The 21919-nt window shown below is 37.7% G+C and overlaps 3 protein-coding genes across 4 annotated transcripts; 1 reads left to right on the top strand and 2 right to left on the bottom strand.

Moving 5' to 3' along the window:
* Nucleotides 1–379: 379 nt before the first annotated feature.
* Nucleotides 380–18207, bottom strand: LOC124634933 (maternal protein tudor-like). 2 transcript variants are annotated; one of them, XM_047170623.1, is made up of 12 exons: nt 16120–18207; nt 15757–15954; nt 14751–14929; nt 9516–9596; nt 8329–8526; nt 7936–8091; nt 6320–7299; nt 5841–5989; nt 5254–5415; nt 4721–4887; nt 4143–4378; nt 380–3872 (listed from the first exon to the last, which is right to left on the bottom strand). In XM_047170623.1, exons 1-12 carry the CDS (start codon nt 18019–18021, stop codon nt 1126–1128), a joined length of 7155 nt encoding a protein of 2384 aa, XP_047026579.1. In that variant the 5' UTR covers nt 18022–18207; the 3' UTR covers nt 380–1125. The 2 variants fall into 2 exon arrangements, with proteins under 2 accessions (XP_047026579.1, XP_047026580.1); XM_047170624.1 differs by lacking the exon at nt 7936–8091.
* Nucleotides 18208–19086: 879 nt separating this feature from the next.
* On the top strand, nt 19087–20393 carry LOC124634939 (protein JTB). The gene is made up of 4 exons (XM_047170635.1): nt 19087–19305; nt 19401–19555; nt 19654–19747; nt 19844–20393. Exons 1-4 carry the CDS (start codon nt 19250–19252, stop codon nt 20007–20009), a joined length of 471 nt encoding a protein of 156 aa, XP_047026591.1. The 5' UTR covers nt 19087–19249; the 3' UTR covers nt 20010–20393.
* LOC124634937 (tRNA (cytosine(38)-C(5))-methyltransferase) lies at nt 20364–21714 on the bottom strand. Its single transcript, XM_047170633.1, has 3 exons — nt 21488–21714; nt 20915–21393; nt 20364–20843 (listed from the first exon to the last, which is right to left on the bottom strand). Exons 1-3 carry the CDS (start codon nt 21546–21548, stop codon nt 20382–20384), a joined length of 1002 nt encoding a protein of 333 aa, XP_047026589.1. The 5' UTR covers nt 21549–21714; the 3' UTR covers nt 20364–20381.
* Nucleotides 21715–21919: the final 205 nt, after the last annotated feature.

The raw sequence follows: 21919 nt of genomic DNA, 5'->3' as shown, positions 1-21919 counted from the left end.
CGTGCGGCGCTTAGGTCGCGCGCGAGCTGCGCGCGTGCGGCGCAGGAGCGGCGCACGAACAAAAATGCACGCGCGCAGCTCGCGGACAGCTCGCGATCGGCTCGCGTGCTGCGCATTCGCGGCGCATTCGCCAGATGTGGACGCACCCTAATAGGTAAAGCTAAAACGGCTGAGCCGATTTTGATGAAACTGTATGATGCTTTGACTATAAACTGACGAAAATTTATGGTTATTCCTTTTGGGTCTCTTTGGTACCCAAGCGGGTAAAAGAACCTTTGTTCTGTTAACGAGTGTAGCAGGTGCTTATCCAAAATGAGACATAACGAGAAGTAGGTATCATAGAGAAAACGAGAGCAACTTGAAAAATAAAAAATCCATGTCGCTTTCTACATAGCTTTATTAAAAAAAAAACGAAACATCCTTCTTGAAGATGATTACTAAACAAAAAAATAACGACAATCAATGATATACCCTCGGTATCTGTAATGACGACATGTGAAACTAATGTTAACATGAAGGGAATGTGTTAATTACAATAAAGTAGTTATGTATGTACATTATAACCTTTTCAGTCAGCCTGTTATTCTACTATTGCAAGTCAGTGCTTAACCAAAATAACAAATACCGATAACGTACATTAACACCTAAAAATTTACCGTAGTGAGTATTTATAAATTGTAACGAGAAACATTTTAGACATAAAATAACGTGTAACAGGTCATACTTGTTCATTTAGTTGCCTTTAAAAACTTTAACAAACATAAAAAGTCATAAACACTCTCCTGCAACGTTCAACATGTCACTTTCAACGTCAGCTATTCGAGAAACGAACCTTTCAACAATTTTATTAAAAAAAAAACTGTAGTACAAACAAACACTAAAATATTACGTCTTATAATTATGTACTTGGTACAAAAATGTATAATTATAAGCTGCTTAGTAACGCCAATACTGATTTGACACTTGGTCTGACCAAAACACGGCGCAAATTATAATTATGCATATTTCAAAACAGTCATAAGTCACGTATGCTGGTTTAAATCTAAAGAGATTAATATAATACAATATAGTTTAACTGGTGTTGCCTCATTTAGAATACTTTGTTGTATTTACAACCTTATTACTCTACTTGGCGGGCTCTGCTTTAGCCTCACTGGTTTCTGTCAGTTTCTCTGCAGATTTTTCCGTTTCTGTCGCGTTGTCAATAGATTTCTCTTCAATTTCAGTAGTTTTGTCTGCAGGCTTCTCACTTTCTGCCTTAACTTCTACTGTTTCCACATTTGCTGGTTTCTCAGTTTCCTTTACGTCATCTTCAGCTTTTTCCGTAGTTTTGTCTTTTTCCGCGGATACCGGCTCCGCTTCTTTAGTGTCAGCAACTTTCTCAGGTTCACCAGGTTTTTCTGTTTCGGTAACATTTTGAGCCGGTTCTGATTTAGCTTCTGTAGATTCATTTTCAGCTGTTGTTGTAACTTCGTTACTTGTATTTAAAGCGTCGCTGAATTCATCTTGTTCGGAAGTCTTAATTGATTCCCGTGTGGTATCCGCAGAACTACCTTTCTCAGTACTAGTCGAAGTCTCATTTTGGGCTTCACCCGCGATCTCATCTTCTAAGCTTTCGGGCTTAGCTTCGAAGGACTTGTTCTCAATAACTGTGTGACTGCTCTCTGCACTTTCATTGAGATCAGATTGTGAAGCATTGTGTTCAGACTGTTCAGTTTTGCCGTCTTCCAAAGCATTGGCCTCAGCCTCTGCGCTAACCGGCTCTTCTACTTTATCTTTTGATTCTGTATTAGTCTCAGTAACTACAACTTCAGAAGTTATGGTAGAAATAAAGTCTTTGCCATCGTATGTCAATTTAACGAGAACCGGTTGAACGGTGCTATCTAAAATTTGTATTTGGAATGATGTGTCTTCTAATGTAAGTTCGTCCAATTTGTTTTTACCAGCTTCGAGAAGAGCGGCATCATTGAAAGTGGTGACTAAACGGCAGCATTTTGCCAGTGGTTCTATTGCAGCGAGATCTTCAGGGAGTAGTCTGAACTCTTCACATTTAGCTTTATTTCCATAGTCAATAAACTGTACGTGGTATCCGACGTCACAAAACTCTAATATTTTAGCCCTGTACCATTGTTCGTCTTCAGTCCAGAATGCTGCACATATTGATCCCACTTTTAATTCTGAAGCTGGCTCAAATTCTTGGCTCTCATTCATTTTCACCGTAACTTTATCGAGGTTCGAGGTAGCGTCATCGAGGTGAAGGTAGAATTCGTCCAAGCTATTGACGTAACAGACTTTACCAGTGCAATAGATGTCTTGTCCGACAGGTGTAGGTCTTTCAGCGGGCAGTTCTTCGCACAAACCTACCAGTTCTTCAGTAACAGACTTTCCTTCAAGGAACAATTCTACGATCGAGATATCACCAGAAGCGATGAATTGAACATTAAATATAGTAGCTCCTTCAGCAGCTAATTCATTAAACCTTGTTTCAGATTGTCGGGACCACTTTATATCACGGGGTTTCTGTAAGGCACATTTTCTTGAAAGCGCTGGCTTAACTTTAAGTTCATCTGGAAGACTTCGTAATTCGTTCGCGATAGACGCGTTACCGTAGTCCATGAAAAGGACTTCGGTTCCTTCTGAACCGTCTACGATTACTTGAGCTCTGTACCATGCCCCATCTTCAGGGTATTTGGCTGCACAAATGACACCCTCCTCTTTATCTGTCAGTTCAGGGAAGTTTTCAGCATCAACCATTGCAGCTTCCATTGCTTGTAACTCTGAAGTAGCTGTTTCTAGTTGAATCCAGAACTCGGAAGGCGAGTTCACATGACTAGCGAAGCAGGACGGCAAATCGCCGCAATCAGTCTCTTCTGATCGTGTTGCGTAACCTTCAGACACCAGTTTGTCTGTCAAGTTCTGACCGTTAACAAAGATATCGACGTAAGTTGTAACGTCTTTGAGAACAATCAGAGCGTCCACTGGGTTTGCCAAATCGCCTACAAGTTGAGTGAAATATTCAGAAGAAGGTTCTGACCATTGGCCGGTGCCAGTAGGGATTGCGTTAACGCTAGTCTTAACCGCATAACGCTCAGTTTCCTTCAACTTTTCTGGCATTTCTTTAATCAATCCGGGTTGATTGTCCAGGACGTCTGTGTTGCCATAATCAATAAAGCGAACGGTGGTAATATCGGAATCCGCGTCTAAGATTTCGGCACGGTACCATTGATCGTCTGCTAAATATTTGGCAACACATAACGTGCCTAATTCCCTGTTCGTAATATCGGGGTATGAGTTCGCATCGGCCTGCAATTCCGCCTGTATATCTTCGATTTTCTGAACTTTGTCTGACATTTGCAGCCAGAAGTGTCCGGGAGTGTCAATGTGACTGATGTACACTTGCGTGCATCCTTCTGGAAGTGAGATCGGTTCAGCGGCAGGAGTTTGCACTTCCTCCACTTTTTGTTCTTCATCGGAACTTATTTGTGGTGTTGCCAATTTTTCATTGACTAATTTAATGGAGAGGTCAACGCCGTCTAAATGTAGGCTAGCTAACCATCCATCGACGCCTACAGCCAAAGTAACTTGTACCTCCTTTTCGTTGGTCCATTCCTTCAACGTTTCGAGAGCATTATCTTGAAGGGCTACGAGACCTAAGCTAGCTACTAGGGCAAGTGCACAAGGTTCATAGAATTTAGGGTCAAGGGTTTTAAGGGACTCCTTGGGAAGGGTCTCTGTGTTACCGTAATCAGGATATTGGACTTTGACTTGGTTGTCTTCGACGCTGATAATTGTGGCGCGGTACCAGTTGCCGTCGGCTGAATGAGCTGCGCAGATACCGTCTACTTCGAACGAGGATAGGGCTTCGGGAGTTCCTGGGAAATAAGAAAAATATCTTGGTTTTAGATCAGAATATTATGTTAAGATTGTATGTAGAAATTACGGGGGTTTTTGTTGACGCATAAAAACTGATCTTTTAATGGGATAAACCAAGTCTAGAAAGAAACCTAGCTAAAATAACCATTAGACTTTACACCAATATTATATACACGACCATTTTTATGAATGAGTGAGTTTGAAATTTCAAGAAACTTTACAGTAAAATAGCTTATGAAGAATAGAAATACATAAATGTATCTTCTTACCTTCTTCATAGAACTTATACAGTTCATCAAGTAGCAAAGCAATCCTGTCGCCGTCACTAGCTTTCTGCAGATAGAACTCGTTCAAATTCTCAGTATGACATATGTATGCCATTCCGAAGTTATAGTTGAAGACCGATCTCATGCATAACTGGATTACTTCATCGTAAGCACCCTCGTCTGGCTCGAATATGGCGATTTTATGGCCGGATATGCAGTCGTAAAGGGTGGTAACCAGGCTGGAATAAATTAATGGTGATATAGTTCTACTAACGTAGTAAAATAAGGTAAATGGAAAGTTGGTTGGGCTTTGATTTGGAAAGTCTGGCATTCGGTAGTCATTTCGGAAAGTAGCAGGCCAGAATTTGCAAAAGAAGCAAGAAGTTTTCTAGGTGTTAGAAACAGAATATCGTCATTGAATTTCATTCCAGAAAAAAGTAGATTTTTGTCAAGCTTTGCTATTTTTTATATCGAATATTTTATTTCGAAATCGCTTGAAACCGTTTCGATCTGTGCAGTGTAAAAAGACATAACCCAACGAAAAATACCCAATTTCACAAAACAGAATATTTAGTACACACCTGATGCCTTCCACATTGTTGATATAAATAATGACTTTGTTGCCGGTGAGCTTTTCTTTCAGCTCTTCAAGCGTCATCAGCTTGTTCGACTCCTCAGTATAGTTGTTCAAGCAACACTCCAGAGATTGGTAGTAATACACACTCAGTTCCGTTGGTAAGATCATCAGCTGAAAAAATAATATATTTTGTGAGTAAACACTAATACTATCCTATCCGAAGATATAAAAGCATTTCTTTTCGTTCATTTGTATATTTCTCGCCCATTTTTGTCTTCCCAGAACAAAGCGTAAGTATATGTATACAAACAATATATATTATGTATACAAGTAAGGTATATGTATACAAAGTCAAGCCTAAATAAGATTCGGGTGCCTAAATGTGTTTTAAACGAATATAATTGTTCCAACGGCGAATATACAGAATATCTTGCATCTAGGTAACATATGTATATTCAAACCATGGAAATGCCATGCCATCATATTACATATAGAACATAAAGTTCATTTAAAGTTATTTATCGTATATCAGCTTACATTTTCCAAAGCCGTAGTAACAGATTTCCCGTAGTCTGGCAACACAGCTTTAACATTAGCCGGGTCGGACACATCTTCCAATATGGCGCGGTATATCTTGCCGTCGTGTTTCAACGTGCAGTGGATGCCATCGGCGAGACTGTCGGCGGTTAATGGCGTCAGCTGTGGAAGAAAATATTATTTTTCACTGTTTGGATAATTTACTTGAAATAAGAAGTTACATAGAAGAGTATAGAAGTAGAAAACATGCTGTGCAGAGCCCAAATAAAATTGAAATAGGCAATTTGGACGTTTTTTAACTTTTTTCTGTTTTCCTATATGTAATAAAAGTTTTGCAAGCCTTATGGCAGGATATGGTCAATGTATGTTTTTTATTTCCATTTTGTACTAGCATAAGATCTTCATATAAACGGTAGTTACTTAATTTTAATATATTAACTGTTGACATAAATACCTCAATGCAAGAATAGTCCATGTATAAGTAGAGATATGCTCATGTTGCTCAATGACATAATATCTTACATAATATCCCTGCGATATAAAAGATACCCAATATAGAAGCAAGAGTAACCACTAATAATACTTACTTTAGTAGTGTCAAAGTTAGCGATAGCTTCTTCAACGAGCGTCGCCTTGTCCATATCGAGTTGTACGTAGAACTTCTCGAACGATTCCACATGAGTGACGCGGCAGAGAATCTGCTGGCCTATGATGATTGTAAGGTCTATCGCTTCGTCTGGAATTAATAAATAATAAAGATTGGATTACAGATTATAAGTATACATGGAAACTACTACTATTGTAAAGTTCAAGAGCCTGAACAATCTTTTCAGTGGTAAACAATCTATTTACTGAGAAAAACTACGGGAAACTTTTTGTCTGTATGAGTGAAACAGTTCCTACACGGGCGAAACAGTAAGCGGAAGGTAGTATGCTATAATCAATCTATGCCTAATTTGGATACTGTAGATATTTTCAGCTCAGTCGATAAAATTAATGGAGTTACAACTCCATTACAACTTGGCTGAAAAACATCTTATCGTAACTTATGTATGGTATAACTTACCTTTAAGAGTCACAGACGACTGATGTTCTGATAGTTTAGCGAGTTGTTTCTCCACCAGCATATCAGCTACACTCACGCCATTGTTCCACAGCGACACTTTATAATGTTCATCAACAAACTCTTGGAAGACGCACTGGTATCGCGGCGCGTTGAAACACAAGTCTATATCAGGGTTGTTCGGCTTCCATTCACCTTCCATTGGAACTACACCCGACAGAGAACAGCATACAGCCATTTTGGGTAACTCCATCATTTGTCTATCCATCTGCCAGATGTCTTTAGCATCAACCAGCTGTTTGTTACCGAAATCCACGTACCGTACAATGAACTTCGAAAATGGTTGAACGGAGACTATCGTAGCTCTATATAACACTCCATCTACGGGATAACGTGCTAAAACTGAGCCTCCTACGGGAACTTCTCCGGTATAAGATTTCACTCCCTTGTAAAGTTCTGGTATTTTGTGCATCATTTCGAGGAACTTAGGTTGTAGAGACATCATTTGAGTGTAGAAGCAGTCGGGCGATATGATCCAGGTTACAGACACTTCGTGTTGGGCATTTGGCTCGATGGTGGGGGCTTCAATGAAGGGGGTATCTAAAGGCACGGGTTCTGGCAGTTCTTTGTATTGAACCTGTGTGAACATACTGCGGCTCTTGTATGGAGGAGCGCGGCCTGATCGCTCCCTTCCACCGTCTTGAGACTTGAAGCTCTTATCAGACTTCTTGTCATCAGACCCAAATGATCTGTCAGCACGATCTCTAGGCGAGAAGTTGCTGCGTGGTCGATCATTCTTGAAGTCTCGCTTCTGATTCCAGTTCTCTTTCTTGTCGCCCCAGTTGTCGCGTCTGTCGCCGCGGTTCTCGCGATTGTCGCGGTTGTCGCGTCGGTCGGGCCGGTCGAAACGGTTCTCCCGTTGAGGCTTATTACCCCAGTCGTCTGATCTTTCCCGGTCATCGTGTTGGTTGTATTTGTTTTCCCTGCAACCAGGCGTTACATTATAGCAATTGGAATGACTGGTTTCATAGATGTTATTGCTTATTAATATTATAAAACAAAAGCATAAATTAGTTTATTACTTATGATTACAGAACAATAAAAACGCTCAATTTGTTTTCATTATCTTTATTACAACATACTGTGCTGACCACACCAAGCATCTATCGTGTTACCAAGTCTGAAGTTAGCCGTGAAACTATTATACACAGTACAATTATTTTTATGAGATGACGGAAGACAGTGTTATGAGCTGAAAGGAAAACTTACAACACTGCAAGACATCACAGTGCAATGGAATGTTATAACAAGAGCCGACAGATATGCAACGTATTGAAAACGCTCGAATGTGCGGCAAACCAAGCGTGACAAGCAAATAGGGCGAGACAACGAGGACGACGCTCATTCAACTATTAATGCTTTACTTATAATTGCTTGCATCGCGCAATCTAACTGCAACCGGCGTACTGCACACTAACTGCATCGGTCAATGTTGATGTGAGAACACAAAACAGCAGGCATTTCGAACCATAATGAACACAACACACAATGACTGAATAAAGCATTAATGTTGATGGTCGAGTAAGCGGAACTCGTTAGTTGCCTTGTTGCCACAGTACCGTTTCAGTCTATCCTGTATCGAGGCACCCTTGGAGTTTTGGGCATCCATGGAGGCAGCCTCGGCGGCTTGCCTCAACCTTTTCCCGACTCCACTCGAGTCTTTCTTCCATCCCTTTTGTCCAGGTTTATCGTGCTGGTCCGACCTATGCTTTCTTCTGTCGAATCATTGCAACTGTTTTATCAAACAGCCTAATTCGTTAGCGCATTGCGATGGAGAAAGTTGCGCGTTCAATTTTAACTTATGCGTTTCATGTATTTTTTTGTTCGTTTGTTTGTAAATTACGTGTGAATTGGAAATTGGTAAATTGATGTTGGAAACATCGGTACTGAATTTTTATTGAAAATAATTGGCAAATGAAAGGGAAGTTGCTGTTTTTGTAGTGAGTACATACCTTGGGTTATTGTCTCTGTCTCTGGGTGTGAAATCTCTGTCCCTGGGGTTGTTATCTCTATCCCTGTTTTGTCTGTGTGGGGGTTGGAAGGTGGGTTGTGGAGGAGATTCCTCCCATTCGTCGTCGCCCACAGATGGTGGTGGCGCGGCGTTCTCTCGGGGCTTGGGCGGACCACCGCGTCGGTCATTGAAGGGAGGGCTGTTGAAGACGACAATGTTATTAATATTAAAGTAAGCTTTCAAACACAAATAACAAAGTCACCTACCGAAATCTGCGAGGCATTTTTTTTCACTTAAATTAATGGTATTGTTCGTTTTATACAACGCAATGATACAAGATCTTCAACTAAATATGCTTTTACAATGAGCGTACAGTCTCGGTTAGCACGACTGATCATTTTTTTGTACTGACAATTTCTCTTGATACACACATAATTACATACTAATGTATGTTGATTTCTGTATTGTACGAGTATGTAACTTGATATAATGCAGAGTTGGAATTTGCGAGGCGGCCATTGCAAGACTTGTGTCTGATTACAAGTACCTAACTTGACCATCACGCAGTTTTTTACGAAGAGGGTAGATTGAAATATACCAAGTTTACTTTTAGTTGCTTTTGTTAAATTCTGTGAATCAGTTATTTTTAACAATTCACCCTGCTTCTAAGGAATCGAGTTTAGAAAACAAAGTTGTTTTGCCCAACCTGGAAATCGAACCTTATAAGCGACACTGGCCATCAATTGCCAGGCATATTTCTATTTGATTGGTGTCAAAGTAAACTGTAGTCTGTTAAAAGTACCCAACTTCCTGCATAAAAATGTTCATGAAAATTACTTTAAAAGTACAGTGAGATCAAAAACTCCGTTAGAATAATGCTATAGTACACAGACGCTTTTAGTTCAGTAAACCCGAGTCCAGTTGATGCCAGTTTAAATCCTGAACAAACATAGTCAACGTCAAACCATTCTAGATCTTAGTACTTCAAGACAATGCATACTAAAATTAATTATTGTAATTAATATTTTTTTATGGATCACGCATGCGCGGTTAATGTTTCATCGATTATTTTCCGCCCATTGTAAAGTTTTCTAATAAACTCAGAATTAGCATAGGCCAATAACTAAGAAGCAGCTAAACTATATAATGATCTAGTTTAAGGTAGTATATAGCGTGCATGCAACTTACCGTTCACCTCTCTCCGGCCGGCCGCCAAACTTCTCGCTGTGCCGCCCTGGGCCCGACCTATCGAAACCTTCCCGGTTATCTCTGCACAAACAAAACACAACCACACGTTATTTAAAACTTCACACACATTGTAAGACACTAGAGAACCAATAAATCATATTTAATCACTAAATAACAGATTACCTATACATATCCGCAGCTAGACTCGCGTTGACTAAACTCATGGGTTTAACGAACTGACGTGAAGGTCAAACCGTCCATGAGACCTGACTCATGCTCTGTTATTACTTTTTTGTTGGAAAATAAAAACTAAACTATTACGTATTGTGAGATTGCATAGACTCGATGGTTACTCGATGGTCTCTTATCTCGATTCTCGATTTTAGAGCTCTGAGATCTTCTCGGGATTACATGCTCAAGGTTTGTTAAGAGATTAGTCGAGCAGTACTTGAACTGTGTTAGATAAAGATGAAATATTTTTATAATGGGTTTAAAAACTTTTAAGATCGGCATAATGATAGGTTGCTAATTCAGTACCCGGCTGTCCTGTCACGATTTTAGACGACTATTTTCAATAGGAACAACTTACAATCCAACCACATTGTTTTTTGCATGGCATTCTTTAGCGAATTCAAAACTGTTAAGTATCGTAAAATTTTCTGAAGTTCGAACCAAAATGAGGTGAAACCTGACGTCAGAGTAAATTACGTAGTATAGTTCGGCCATTCAGAGAATGCGTTCCTGACACGTCGCGATTGAACTGACGACGTAACTTTGCAATGGCGTTGCAGTTACGATAAAAATATTTTTGCTGGTTGTTTACCGTTTTAACAATTGAGGAGCATTAAAACAACATTATTATATCAATAATCAATGAATGTTATAATTTTGTGCCAAACTGAGTGTCAAATAACTTGGTAAACAATATTTTTCTAAATCTATACTGCGCTATTACAAGGTTATGTCAGCGGTTTATATTTTGTAGTGCTGTGCTAAAAATAACAGGCAAGTATCGTAATCTGTTCTTATACAGTTATAATATAAAATAATACGTTTTGATTTTCTTTTTAAGAATTGGAAAATAATGGACTATAAGACTTAATTATAACGTTTATGAAATATAAAAATAAAACTATGACCAAACCGCATTTTTATACTTAGATTAAAAATGGTAACCCCAAATGGCGTTATGGGCCGCCATTTTGTGACGCTAAAACAGTCGTCCGTTGTCGTTTCGTGCGCATAGACCACGTTTTTCAAGTGTTTTCGATCTGTTTTTATTTGATTACCCGGCTTTTGTTAGACCGAGATATCAGGATTGATTCTGTTATTGATAATAATATAATTATACATGTAGGCGAAGATGATGATGAAGACACCACCTCCTCAAGCAAATCGGAGTCTGATTAATATTCTGTTCGCACATTCAATTCAATGTACTTGTAACAAAGAATAAATAAAACAATTTTATTATATGAATATTACCTTTTTTTGGTTTCCACTTAAATAACTAAAATATAAAACAAATGATTCCGCCAATTTAAAACGAAAATAATCTTAAAATAATGCGGCGGTTCATTTTGAAGGAACGGTAACGAACTCAGTGTTATGTTGTGCCCATCACTAGTCGTGACTAACTGATAGGTGTCAGGAACGCATTCTCTGAACGGCCGAAGTATAGTGAGTTTAGACACGCTCAGTATTATAGTCACTTTCTCAACTGTCCTATTAGACGATAAGCAAAAACTGCAACAACCAACAAACAAACGAGCATTGCATAAAATCTACGTATGTGGGTATGCATATTCGGAAATTGGAAAGTTTAATTTCTGGATGTCTCCAAAACGATAAAACTGCAGATTTTGGGTTTGTAGATATATACCAGAAAATCTGATTATGATATTATATTACTGAGATGCTTGCAAACATACACAAATATTGAATCAGACTGAAAATATTGCCGACACAGTACTTAAAATTCTGATTATCAACTCAAACCAGAAATGACTTTTCCACGAGTGAATTATCTCCTTAGATTTGTACAATTGACTGCATAACACGGAGCAAAGAGAAAGTAAACTTTAGGATTTCAAAGAACTGAAATTATTGTGTGACGAAACAACTGAAATACACCTACTTGTGAAATAATACAAACCCCGATTTAATAGTCATTTAAATCGCAATCGATAAATGTAAATTCTTGCCAACAATGAATTATTACGCAGTTTCACCTGTCGTTTTGACCATTTATCAAATGGCAGGAAAAATGAAAAGAACTGCGCCAAAAAATGTGCAATTAAAATACGTTTCAAATTAGAAATTTCATACTTAACGTTTGCATTGAACAAATATTTTTTATAGCTTTTTGCTTTGCCTGAAAGTGGCACGGAACTACTTTCCCAAAATACTTGTGACTAATTTCTTTTCTTATAAACGTTGTGAGTGTTTAAATAAAATACAATATAAATAATGCACATAAATAGGAGTTACGAATACAATATGACGTGCTTGTGTATCAAAATGAATCATTGTAGGCATCTACATGAATATCGATACCGTAGCAGTATAAAAATCGATTTATCATTCTTTATCTACAATCACGATAGCATAGTACAAACAAATAAAAAACAAACACACGAGCATTTGGTTAAGATTACTCTTAATCAGTGGACCGAAAAACCGTACGTGAAAACGCAATCATTAACTTTTCCTTTTTGTTAGATTTAACGATGGCTGTTTAATGGTCGCTCCCAATATTCCATATATTCTGATGATTTGCTCACTCGTCGTGGTGGCCTAGTGGGCAAAGAACCAACCTCTCGAGTATGAGGACGCGGATTCGATCTTTCTAAGTATATCTTACCAATGACTGTGTTTCAGATGGCACGTTAAACTGTAGGTCCCGGTTGTCATTGAACATCTTTGGCAGTCGTTACAGGTAGTCAGAAGCCAGTAAGTCTGACACCAGTCTAACCAGGGGATATTGGGTTGCCCGGGTAACTGGGTTGATGGGGTGAGATAGGACAGTCACTCCTTGTAAAGCACTGGTGGTGCTCAACTACATCCGGTTAGACTGAAAGCCGACCCCAACATAGTTGGGAAAAAGCCTAGGAGGATGATGTTGATTTGCTCACTAGAGATAAGATTTTGATATTAGGCCCCTTGCAACTAACATTGATATCAAATTATCTTCTCTTGTACGTACTTACTATTAAGTAACCTGTCTCTAGTAAGCAAAACCACAGATAGAATATTGGAAACAGGCGTTTCACATTCGTATCGGAACAGGCGGAAATTATATTCTAAGTCATACCATTGCTTACTCTGTATTATTATGCTGTCAAAATACCAACATTGATAGATGTTCCCGAAGCCTTACCTTACCTACCTTACTTATGTATGTATTAATGACCGCCTTACTTTAATTATACGGGTACCTACTATTTTCGAGCACCAGTGTTAAAACGTTTATTTATAGAGCGCATTGTTTTCTTCGAAGATCTAGTACACTTATTTTTACGATGTTAAAAATAGGTTGTACGAAAGAAGTTTTCGTATTTTATGTAAACAAATTATATAGTACAGCTGCAATCGACGATAAGAGTAAAGAAGGGTGTTGAAGTATAAATATTCTACAAATCAAATAAATGGGTTCATATTTAATCACCTGGGCACTTTACCTCAATATCTATCGTCAAATTCAACTATTCCGTAACATTTTGAAATAGGGAAACAGGGACGAAAGTCCTATGTACTTTCTCATTTCTCAAGGCAAAGGTTCTCGCTTTTTGAAGTTAAAAAATAACAGGATAGTGGTTTATGTAATATTTTAATTTTTCACAGTTTTGTCTATGAAATATTATTTTTCTGTTTATTTTAAAAGTTCTTTGTGGTTCCATTAGGGTCTCAAGGGACTGTCCCCGCACACACAACGGGTTTTCGATAATAATAGCCCATTTGGCTCATACGAACCTTCGTTTATACTGAAATACATAATCGTAAGCACTTTCTTGCATGGGTTCCCGATAACACAAGAGGCGAGTATTTACAGAGAATATAATATTATTGCTTTTAAGAAATCACTTTCATATCGCATCAAGTGGTCTGGTCTGGAACCGATATGATGCTTTAATTGCGTTCTCTTAAATATGACTAAGTATCATAAAATTGTTATTGTGTAGACTTCTGAGTCCGAACTATGGGCTGCATTCCCAGTAATAAGACCCAGTTGTACTATTTAACTTTAACCAAATCGTAACCCTTTTGTCAAATCAGCGATTTGACAACTTCCTCACTTCAAATAGTTCATTTAACGCTATAGTGCAACTCACCGTAAAAGTTGCGTTTTGTTACCAGCTAATATTATATGACGACAATATATCAAGTAGATGATTTCTTTTGCTAAGTTTGAATACCAATGAACAGCATGCGTAATAAATATTAGTATCCTATCCGATCATTCGTAAAGATGGTCGATAAAGCAATCAAGTGTACGCGATTAGTTTATACTACACTGAACTTGTAGTTGAAACTTATTTCCTACCTAGTTGCATAATATTAATATCAGATAATGTAATGCTGTTCGCTAGTCAACCAGATTTTTGCTTGGCAATAATAATGTAGGAACTCTATATATCCTTCGAGTAGCCTGTGTTATAGATAAGCCATCGGACACAGATTGTGATTTTGATGGCAACACCCCCATAATGAATTTTACGTACAAATGAAAATACTATAGTTCGGCCATTCAGAGAATGCGTTCCTGACACGTCGCGATTGAACTGACGACGTAACTTTGCAATGGCGTTGCAGTTACGATAAAAATATTTTTGCTGGTTGTTTACCGTTTTAACAATTGAGGAGCATTAAAACAACATTATTATATCAATAATCAATGAATGTTATTACGTCGTCAGTTCAATCGCGACGTGTCAGGAACGCATTCTCTGAATGGCCGAACTATAATTTTATAGATTCTAGCAGTTAAGTTCGACAAGACGGTAAATAATTTTCTTCTTCCTGCGTCCTACAGAGACTGCTTCCCACAACCTTTGGAAAAATGGCTTACAGTTCTTCGATAAATAAACGATTTAACACTAAAATATTATTTCAAAATGCACCAAAAGTTCATAGAAACGCGAATCTAGCTGATAGGATATGTCTTGTATATGCAGTTATTTTGTAGTAACCCTGAAAATACGCCTAAAAGTGATAGTCCTAGGTATACCAACTCACCTGCCACGAAAACTGCCGCCTCTAGGTTGAAACTCTTCATTTCCTTCCCTGGGTGGTCTCCTGTCTTCTTTGAAACTCTTCTCGCGACGGAAGCTCTTCTTGTGGCCATCATCAGACACACTCTCTGGTGAACTGAAGGTTTCTGGCGCGTCTTTGCGAACTGGCGTTGTGGCTTTTACCTGGATAGAAATATCTTCTTTGAAGCTATTGCTTATAGGTAATTTTGACGTCAAAAAGGCTACAGATTATTGTATATTTTTAAAGATGTATAAACTCCATTGTAATTTTTAAAGGAACCTGTTTTAGTCGAAATATTGTTTATGTTTATTTTACACTTCACTACATTGAGATTTCTTTAAGTAAGTAATATGTGTGTGATGTGTATCAAAATATCTAATTTAGTTTATTGACTTTGTAAATAAATCATAGCAAATTATTTGTGAATAATAAAATATTTTTAGAAAACACACATAATTGATATTCAATAACCAATAAAATTCGAATATTAAAATATGAATGCACCCACTAGGTCAAAGCTAGACAGTGAGTCAGCCACAAATTACCTATGTAAATGAGGATGTGTTATTATGACTCATGATTGCATAGGCAGTTTCACTGTAAGTATGTCTGTAGGTAACTTAATACTTTTAATTGATAATTTAGTGTGAATAAACAGCAAGGTAAGGATTTGGGACAGATAAACAGCATATTGTGCAAGAATAAAAGTGGGTAACTATGTCAAATAAGTCAACATGCAGCTAGATTATTAACTGCAATTGTTTTTTGTCGTATAAAATAAACTGATGAAAATAATGTTAAAAATATTGTGTAAAGGAAATGAAAACGAAAGCAATTCTTATTTTATTTACTAGTGCTGAATAGCAGAGATACTTGAACAGTAAGTTAGTTAGAATATGAATCTACCTCTCATTTCTAATTAGATTCTCATTAGTGAAATCTGATACTTATTTCAAAGAAGTAAATGAAAACAGGTTAAAATGCTCACCTCATGGGAACTCCTGGGCTGTGACAGTTGTGTCATCTTCCTAGCCACATCCAGCGGAGGACTGACGGATTCGTCAGTGAGTGACACAACCATAGTGGAAGACAGTATGCCTACTACATGAGCAGTCAGGGTTTTTTCCAGGGCTAACATCTCCAACTGGTTGGAAGTCTTTGTCTCAACCACCTTGTTCTCATAACCCTGAGGAAACACAGTCATGTTACAATAGGCATTTCAAATATTTAATTATAAATGTAATGAATGATAATTTAAACAGACTATTTTTTAAAGTGCATAAAAATTTATGAAAGTTAATTATCATAACAATTCAAAATAATTAAGAAAATAACAGGATAGTGAACTCACCTTAAGAGCACACTTCATGGCTTGAGCTGGTAACTTTATCAGGTCAGGAGTAATGGTCCTAAGGTCTGACACCTCCACCTCCTGCTCATTGCCATAGTCCACATAGACTACAACCACTTTGTTCCCTCTGGTGTCTCTCACCCTTGCTCTATACCAATTGTTGTCATCAGGGAACCTCGCACAGCAAGCAGCCCCCACTGGCAACTCACCAGGAGATGAGCTGTTCTCGCAGTGTGCCCGCACAGCCTCCATGACAGCATTCAATTCATCTATCTTATCTGACAGCTGCACAAAGAACTTGATGCAACTATCCACATATGACACAAGGACTGATTGTCTCGAACCCAACGGAAGCATTTCTATCCACTTGAACTGCAACTTGTCTTTCATGTTGGCCATCAACAACTCAAGTACATTCTTATTGTCTAAATACAACTCTCCATATTGTATCAATGGTGGCCCCTCTGGAGCCACCACTTTCAGCGTCAACACCTTCCCATTTACCAATTGTTTGAAGGTTTCATTCAAGTGTGGCCCCTTCTCTAACTTCTTCACTCCAGATAAACAGAATCTCATGGCAAAAACATTTGGCTTCACAAACTCTTCTGGTATATCAAAAATATCATAGTATGATACCATTTCTGTGTCACCAAAATCAACAAAGAATAGTTTGCACTGGGATCCAGACAGATTCATAACAATAGCTCTGCATATGATGCGGTCACCAGACATCCGACCCAGACACACAGTGCCAATCATTGGTGGTTCAGTCAGACTACTGTGTGGTCTCTTATTAATTTCATCCATCATATCTTGGAGTTTCTTAGCATCACTTACCAGCTGAACCGCAAATAGTTCTGGTCCTTCCTCAGAATATGACACAAACACTTTATGTTGAGAGTTAGCTTCCAGCAATCTACTTTTATAAGTTGTAGACTTTTTAGGAGAGCTTGGTTTGGCAGCTGCTACTATGTTTGGAGGTGGAGTTGAAACATTAATGGGAGGAGTAGCCGGAGCATGCTGGGGTTGGCGCACTGGAGCTCTTAAATTCACTGGATTCCTAGAGGCCTTGTTGACTAAGAGACGTTGACCAATCATTGATGGAGCCATCTGTATGCTTCCATTGAAAGGTAGAGATGCATTTTGCTGAATCCTCATTGTTGATGCAGGATTTGATGGAAAGTTTTGATTAATCAAAAATGGTACATGCTCAGGGTATGTTGGCGATTCATTAGCATAACTAGGCGGAAAGTTAGCTAATTGCTGATTTTCACCTGACAGCTGCAGTAGTAACACTTCTTGCTTCGCCAGTGGTAAAGCTATGCCAAAACGGATTGATACAAGATGCGAAGACAAATCGGTACCTTTAAACTGAATCGAAATAATAGGCAGTGTGCGCGTTTGCGCATCCACAGTCGCGGAATATTCTGCGTAGCAAAGTAAACTCTGAAGTTTTAGTAAATGTGGCTCCTCCCACCTTCCGGACGGATTCATTACTCCAGATAAGTAATATTCAGTGGCTTGACCACGTAGTTCCAAGAACATCGGGTCGTAGTTATCGAAGAAACGTATAGCACTCAGTGAAATTATATCTTTATTTCCGAAGTCAATAAAGTGCACACCAACCAATCCAGTGGTCAAATTATTCGTATTTATAACTTTAGCTCGATAGTAAGTTCCATCTTTGTATTTGGCGGCACAAATGACACCTTCATGAATAGCCGCCGGTGGAACGGCGCCTATGCCTTTTTCTAGATTATCTCGGGCAGCATCGAACAAAGTCTCTATCATTAACGAAGCTTGATGGTCGACTTGCCCACTTATCTTAAGAAAATGACCATCACCGTCTACGTGGGTCACAAAAAGACGAAAAGATCGAGAGTTTATAGATGGCTGAGCCATGTTTGAAAAATGCTTATTAATAGAAACTACAAAAGAACGACTCACTCAACTTTTCTTATCATGAACAGGACTACAAAACTGAAGTAAATAGCATCGCACTTATTTACAAAAAAAAATTGTCTGCTTTCTTTCTTTTCCGTTTACGTTAACATTTAACATGGCGTTTTGTGGCCGCCTCAACCATTTTGGAACTAGAGCTGTCTTCTTACTTTGTTCTGATTGTTTAGTCGATTTTATTTAAAAAAAAAAAAACATGTCATGTTTTTTAAAATAACTATTTAAAATTTCTTTTAAATAACCACCTAACATGGACCTCACGTTATGAATTATTTGGACCCTGTTTGGAGCCGAGAATTGAGTTACTGATGTCATATTTTAAGGTTTAGTATCAGTAGTATTAATGTGAATCAATTTCACTTTAGCATACCTCTAGTCAGGGTATTTCTTTTGACATGACAATGTCATCATTGACATCATCACACAGTGATGCCAGATTGGGGGGATTCCCCCCAAATTTGGGGGTATTTTCTGCCCACGGGGGATTTTTTGGGGGGAACAATCCTTTGGGGGGATCAGCGGGGGGATTAAAAATTGGCTTGGAGGGAGTTGGAGGATTTTTCGGAAAAGTTTTATGACTGAACGCGACCAAATTACTTACTACTTCATTTGATTCCACCATAGAACCACACACAAAAATGCAGTTGGTGATAAAACTTACGGACATATAAGCAAATTGACATTAGGAATTTGTCGTTGCCTTTTTCTAACGCTGTTGTGGAAAGAACTTTCTCGCAAGTTGCGATTGATTGAGGATGTGTTAATTTTAAAGTAACTTCAAAGATGCTCAAGAGATTTAACTCGCAGAAAATGTATGGAACTGCAGCCGACGACGCAAGTGAGGATGCTGATCCAGTAATGGAAGCGATTGCAAAATTATTATAAATTATTGTATTTAAATAAATATTTTTCTAATTACTAGGGGGGTTTTCTCTCAAAACACTAACATTTTGGGGGGATTTTGGGTGAGATTTGGGGAGAATGCTAGATCATCATCTGGCAACACTGTCATCACATCAGCAGTTATTGTGTTGTGATTGTGATCATCAGGCAGGCCCCTGGCCCAGACTCTTAATCTAATTTCTACATTAACAGGATTCAACCACCTTATAGGTTCTTAAGAGAAATGCTATTTTGTTGATATATATGTATATAGTACTTTCACATCAAAATGATTGAAACTTGTTCAAAGAAATGTATGTTATTCGGGACCGTCTGTTTAGGAGTGTAAGTTGTGTTGTTTTTCTTTATTTTACATCATCAAATACTTGTAGTTTTGACTTTTATATTCTATTAATCTATTGATAACTTTATATTTTCAGCTTGACGATAGTAGTGCTAATATTAGAGTCTCATTTAGCAGACTCAATGTCTGGCAGTTATAAAATGAAGAACAAGACTTTCCCTACTGAAAATAACTCAACGTGTTGGATACACCAACCGTATTCCATCATTAGTGAATGTCATCCTTGTTCAGGTAGTTAATACAACCATACAATTTGATATTAGAACACTTATTACAAATAATTTTAAAGTTCTAACTCCATATCTGAATTTGACTATTGTTTATTTCAGATTTCGAAATCCGAAGTAAGAGTATAGGAGTATGCATACACACAAGTTTCAAAGAGATTTTGAAATGCGAGAATGGTGAAACTGTGACTAGGAGGTATGTTACAAGAATACTATGCGTAAATTAAAATCGTAAATGTTCTAATTGGAACTCTTTGGCCATCTACTGATATATTTTTTTTTACATTTTCAGTTGTGACAGAGTTGCCTATTTAGAGGAAAGGGCCTACTGGAAGTTCACAATCTGGTCATTTGCCATTGGTGCGGCATCTTCAACAGCAGTCATGTTACGATTACGAGTACTCAACTACCAAGCGAAACAACGAGCTAGACAAGTTCTAAGCAACGGTGCTATTTAGATTTCTAGGAACTGAATGATTAGTTATGTATTTTGAATGATTGTTATATAGTGATTCAGACACTAGTATAATAGAAAGATGAAGTTCAAGTTAGCTAACAATCACTTTTAAGTATGAGCTAGCCTGATTTGTGATCCTAAAGTAATAACGAGTATGATACCAGTCTATGAATATAATATTATTATAAAATAACTTTATAGCTTTTGTAATGTCATGATTGTTCAAAAAAAGGGCTATGATTGTAAAAATGGTGACTGATCCATAGTTTGCCAAATTGAGACAGTGAGATTATGCAGATTTTTATTACATTAATCACAGTATTGTCATAACAGTTTGCATATTAAAAACCATATAAAAATGTTAAATAAATATTTATTCTTCAAACAGTATTTTTAACAGTTCACTTATAACTTTAACATTAACACTGTTGCCTAGCAACCGATAACATTGTTTCAATGATGTATTTGTGGGGAAACTGTAACTCTGTGGGAAGGACATTAACATTAGGACCTCTTTAGGGGTAAAATATCTCAGCTTCAATTCCTTCATTGATTCAACATAGTCATCGCTGCCAACTTCACTTAGATTAGCTTTTTCATAACATTTTTGAACCATTTCTGGACTTTTGTCAGTGTAAACCGACCCTGTACCTTCACTGTAGTGTGTGTAAGCTTTAGTGAAGCAACAAGATCTTTTAGAAGTTCTATGACAGATGTCCAGCACATTACCATGTTTTAACTTTTTGTCTGGTAACAAATACTTTTCATGAACATCATCTTCTATTATTGTTTGTAGGGAAAATGGCAATCCATAATCCTTAGGCAGCTGTGTTACCTGAAATGAGAGATTACTTTTAGAATATAATTATTTTCAATTTATTAAATTGTACCCACATCATTACTTACAATTTCATCTTTCCTTTTGAAAGGCCATGTCAAAGTTTTCCTCCTTGCTGTGCAATAATATCTTAGTCTAGAGTTAGGCACACCAAAAGATGACGGACACAATAGAAACTCTTGGTAAATAAAGTTGCATTCTTTCAACTTGTCTATAAACAAATTCCTAACAGTAGAACTCTCAAAACCTTTAACATTTTCCATAAGAATATAATCTATATTGTCTAGCTGGTCTAAGATTCCAATAATGTATAAAAATGAGTTGGTTCTGGGATCATTGTCATCTAAGTACTTCCCATTTCTTGTAAACGGCTGGCAAGGCGGTGACATGAGTATTGTATCGATTTTCCATCTTTTTATGTCTTGAGGAGACAGTTTTTGTATGTTTTTCGTGAGTAATTTTGTATCAGGAAAGTTGTGTCTGTACACTTCATTGGCAACAGTGTTTATGTCGACTGCAGCAACAATTTTACCTTGTAGACCAGATTCTGAAAGTGAATAGAGTTTATAAGTAAAATGTTTCTTCTTCTTCATTTAAAAAGGTTACTACACCATGCGACGTGGTAAATTAACAGTTAATACCATTCCATGCACAGTGCATGCCTCCTATGCCGCTGTAAAGTTCTAAAATATTGTGAGACATAGTTAAACATAGGGTTAACTTTGTACTTTTCACTTATTTACAATGCTAGGCCTCACAATCAATGTTACAATTCATTATAATCGCATTTTTTGAATAAAAATCAATCAAGGCAGACTGCAGAATAAAGAGCTTTGACTTTGACTTTGCATTCAACTTTCAACGAAAGAAACGTCACGCTCACGTTCCACCGTCACGTCAACGTCATATTTGACTGCGTCAGTTTGAATCAGTCTATGGTTTGTGTCCGGCACTCATGAACTTTGAGGTCCCAAATGGGTCCCAATGAGCAATATTACAAAATAAATCATAAACAGCCAGCCATCTTAGCATATTTCTTGTTCTACAATTTAGTGTGTATTACAATAACTTTC

This window comes from Helicoverpa zea, chromosome 12, assembly GCF_022581195.2.
Source record: "Helicoverpa zea isolate HzStark_Cry1AcR chromosome 12, ilHelZeax1.1, whole genome shotgun sequence".
Classification (NCBI taxonomy): Eukaryota; Metazoa; Arthropoda; class Insecta; order Lepidoptera; family Noctuidae; genus Helicoverpa; species Helicoverpa zea.
This window is presented reverse-complemented; position numbering and strand designations above follow the sequence as displayed.

Coding starts and splice junctions, on each gene's coding strand:
- LOC124634933 (XM_047170623.1), bottom strand. CDS start 18,021: ATGGCTCAGCCATCTATAAACTCTCGATCTTTTCGTCTTTTTGTGACC. Junction 8,527..9,515: donor CGGCCGGAGAGAGGTGAACG/GTAAGTTGCATG, acceptor CGTCTTCAACAG/CCCTCCCTTCAATGACCGAC. Junction 5,990..6,319: donor GTCGTCTGTGACTCTTAAAG/GTAAGTTATACC, acceptor TATTAATTCCAG/ACGAAGCGATAGACCTTACA.
- LOC124634937 (XM_047170633.1), bottom strand. CDS start 21,548: ATGTCTCACAATATTTTAGAACTTTACAGCGGCATAGGAGGCATGCAC. Junction 21,394..21,487: donor CATGCACTGTGCATGGAATG/GTATTAACTGTT, acceptor ATTCACTTTCAG/AATCTGGTCTACAAGGTAAA. Junction 20,844..20,914: donor TCAAAAGGAAAGATGAAATT/GTAAGTAATGAT, acceptor CTCTCATTTCAG/GTAACACAGCTGCCTAAGGA.
- LOC124634939 (XM_047170635.1), top strand. CDS start 19,250: ATGATTGAAACTTGTTCAAAGAAATGTATGTTATTCGGGACCGTCTGT. Junction 19,306..19,400: donor GGGACCGTCTGTTTAGGAGT/GTAAGTTGTGTT, acceptor TTATATTTTCAG/CTTGACGATAGTAGTGCTAA. Junction 19,556..19,653: donor TGAATGTCATCCTTGTTCAG/GTAGTTAATACA, acceptor TGTTTATTTCAG/ATTTCGAAATCCGAAGTAAG.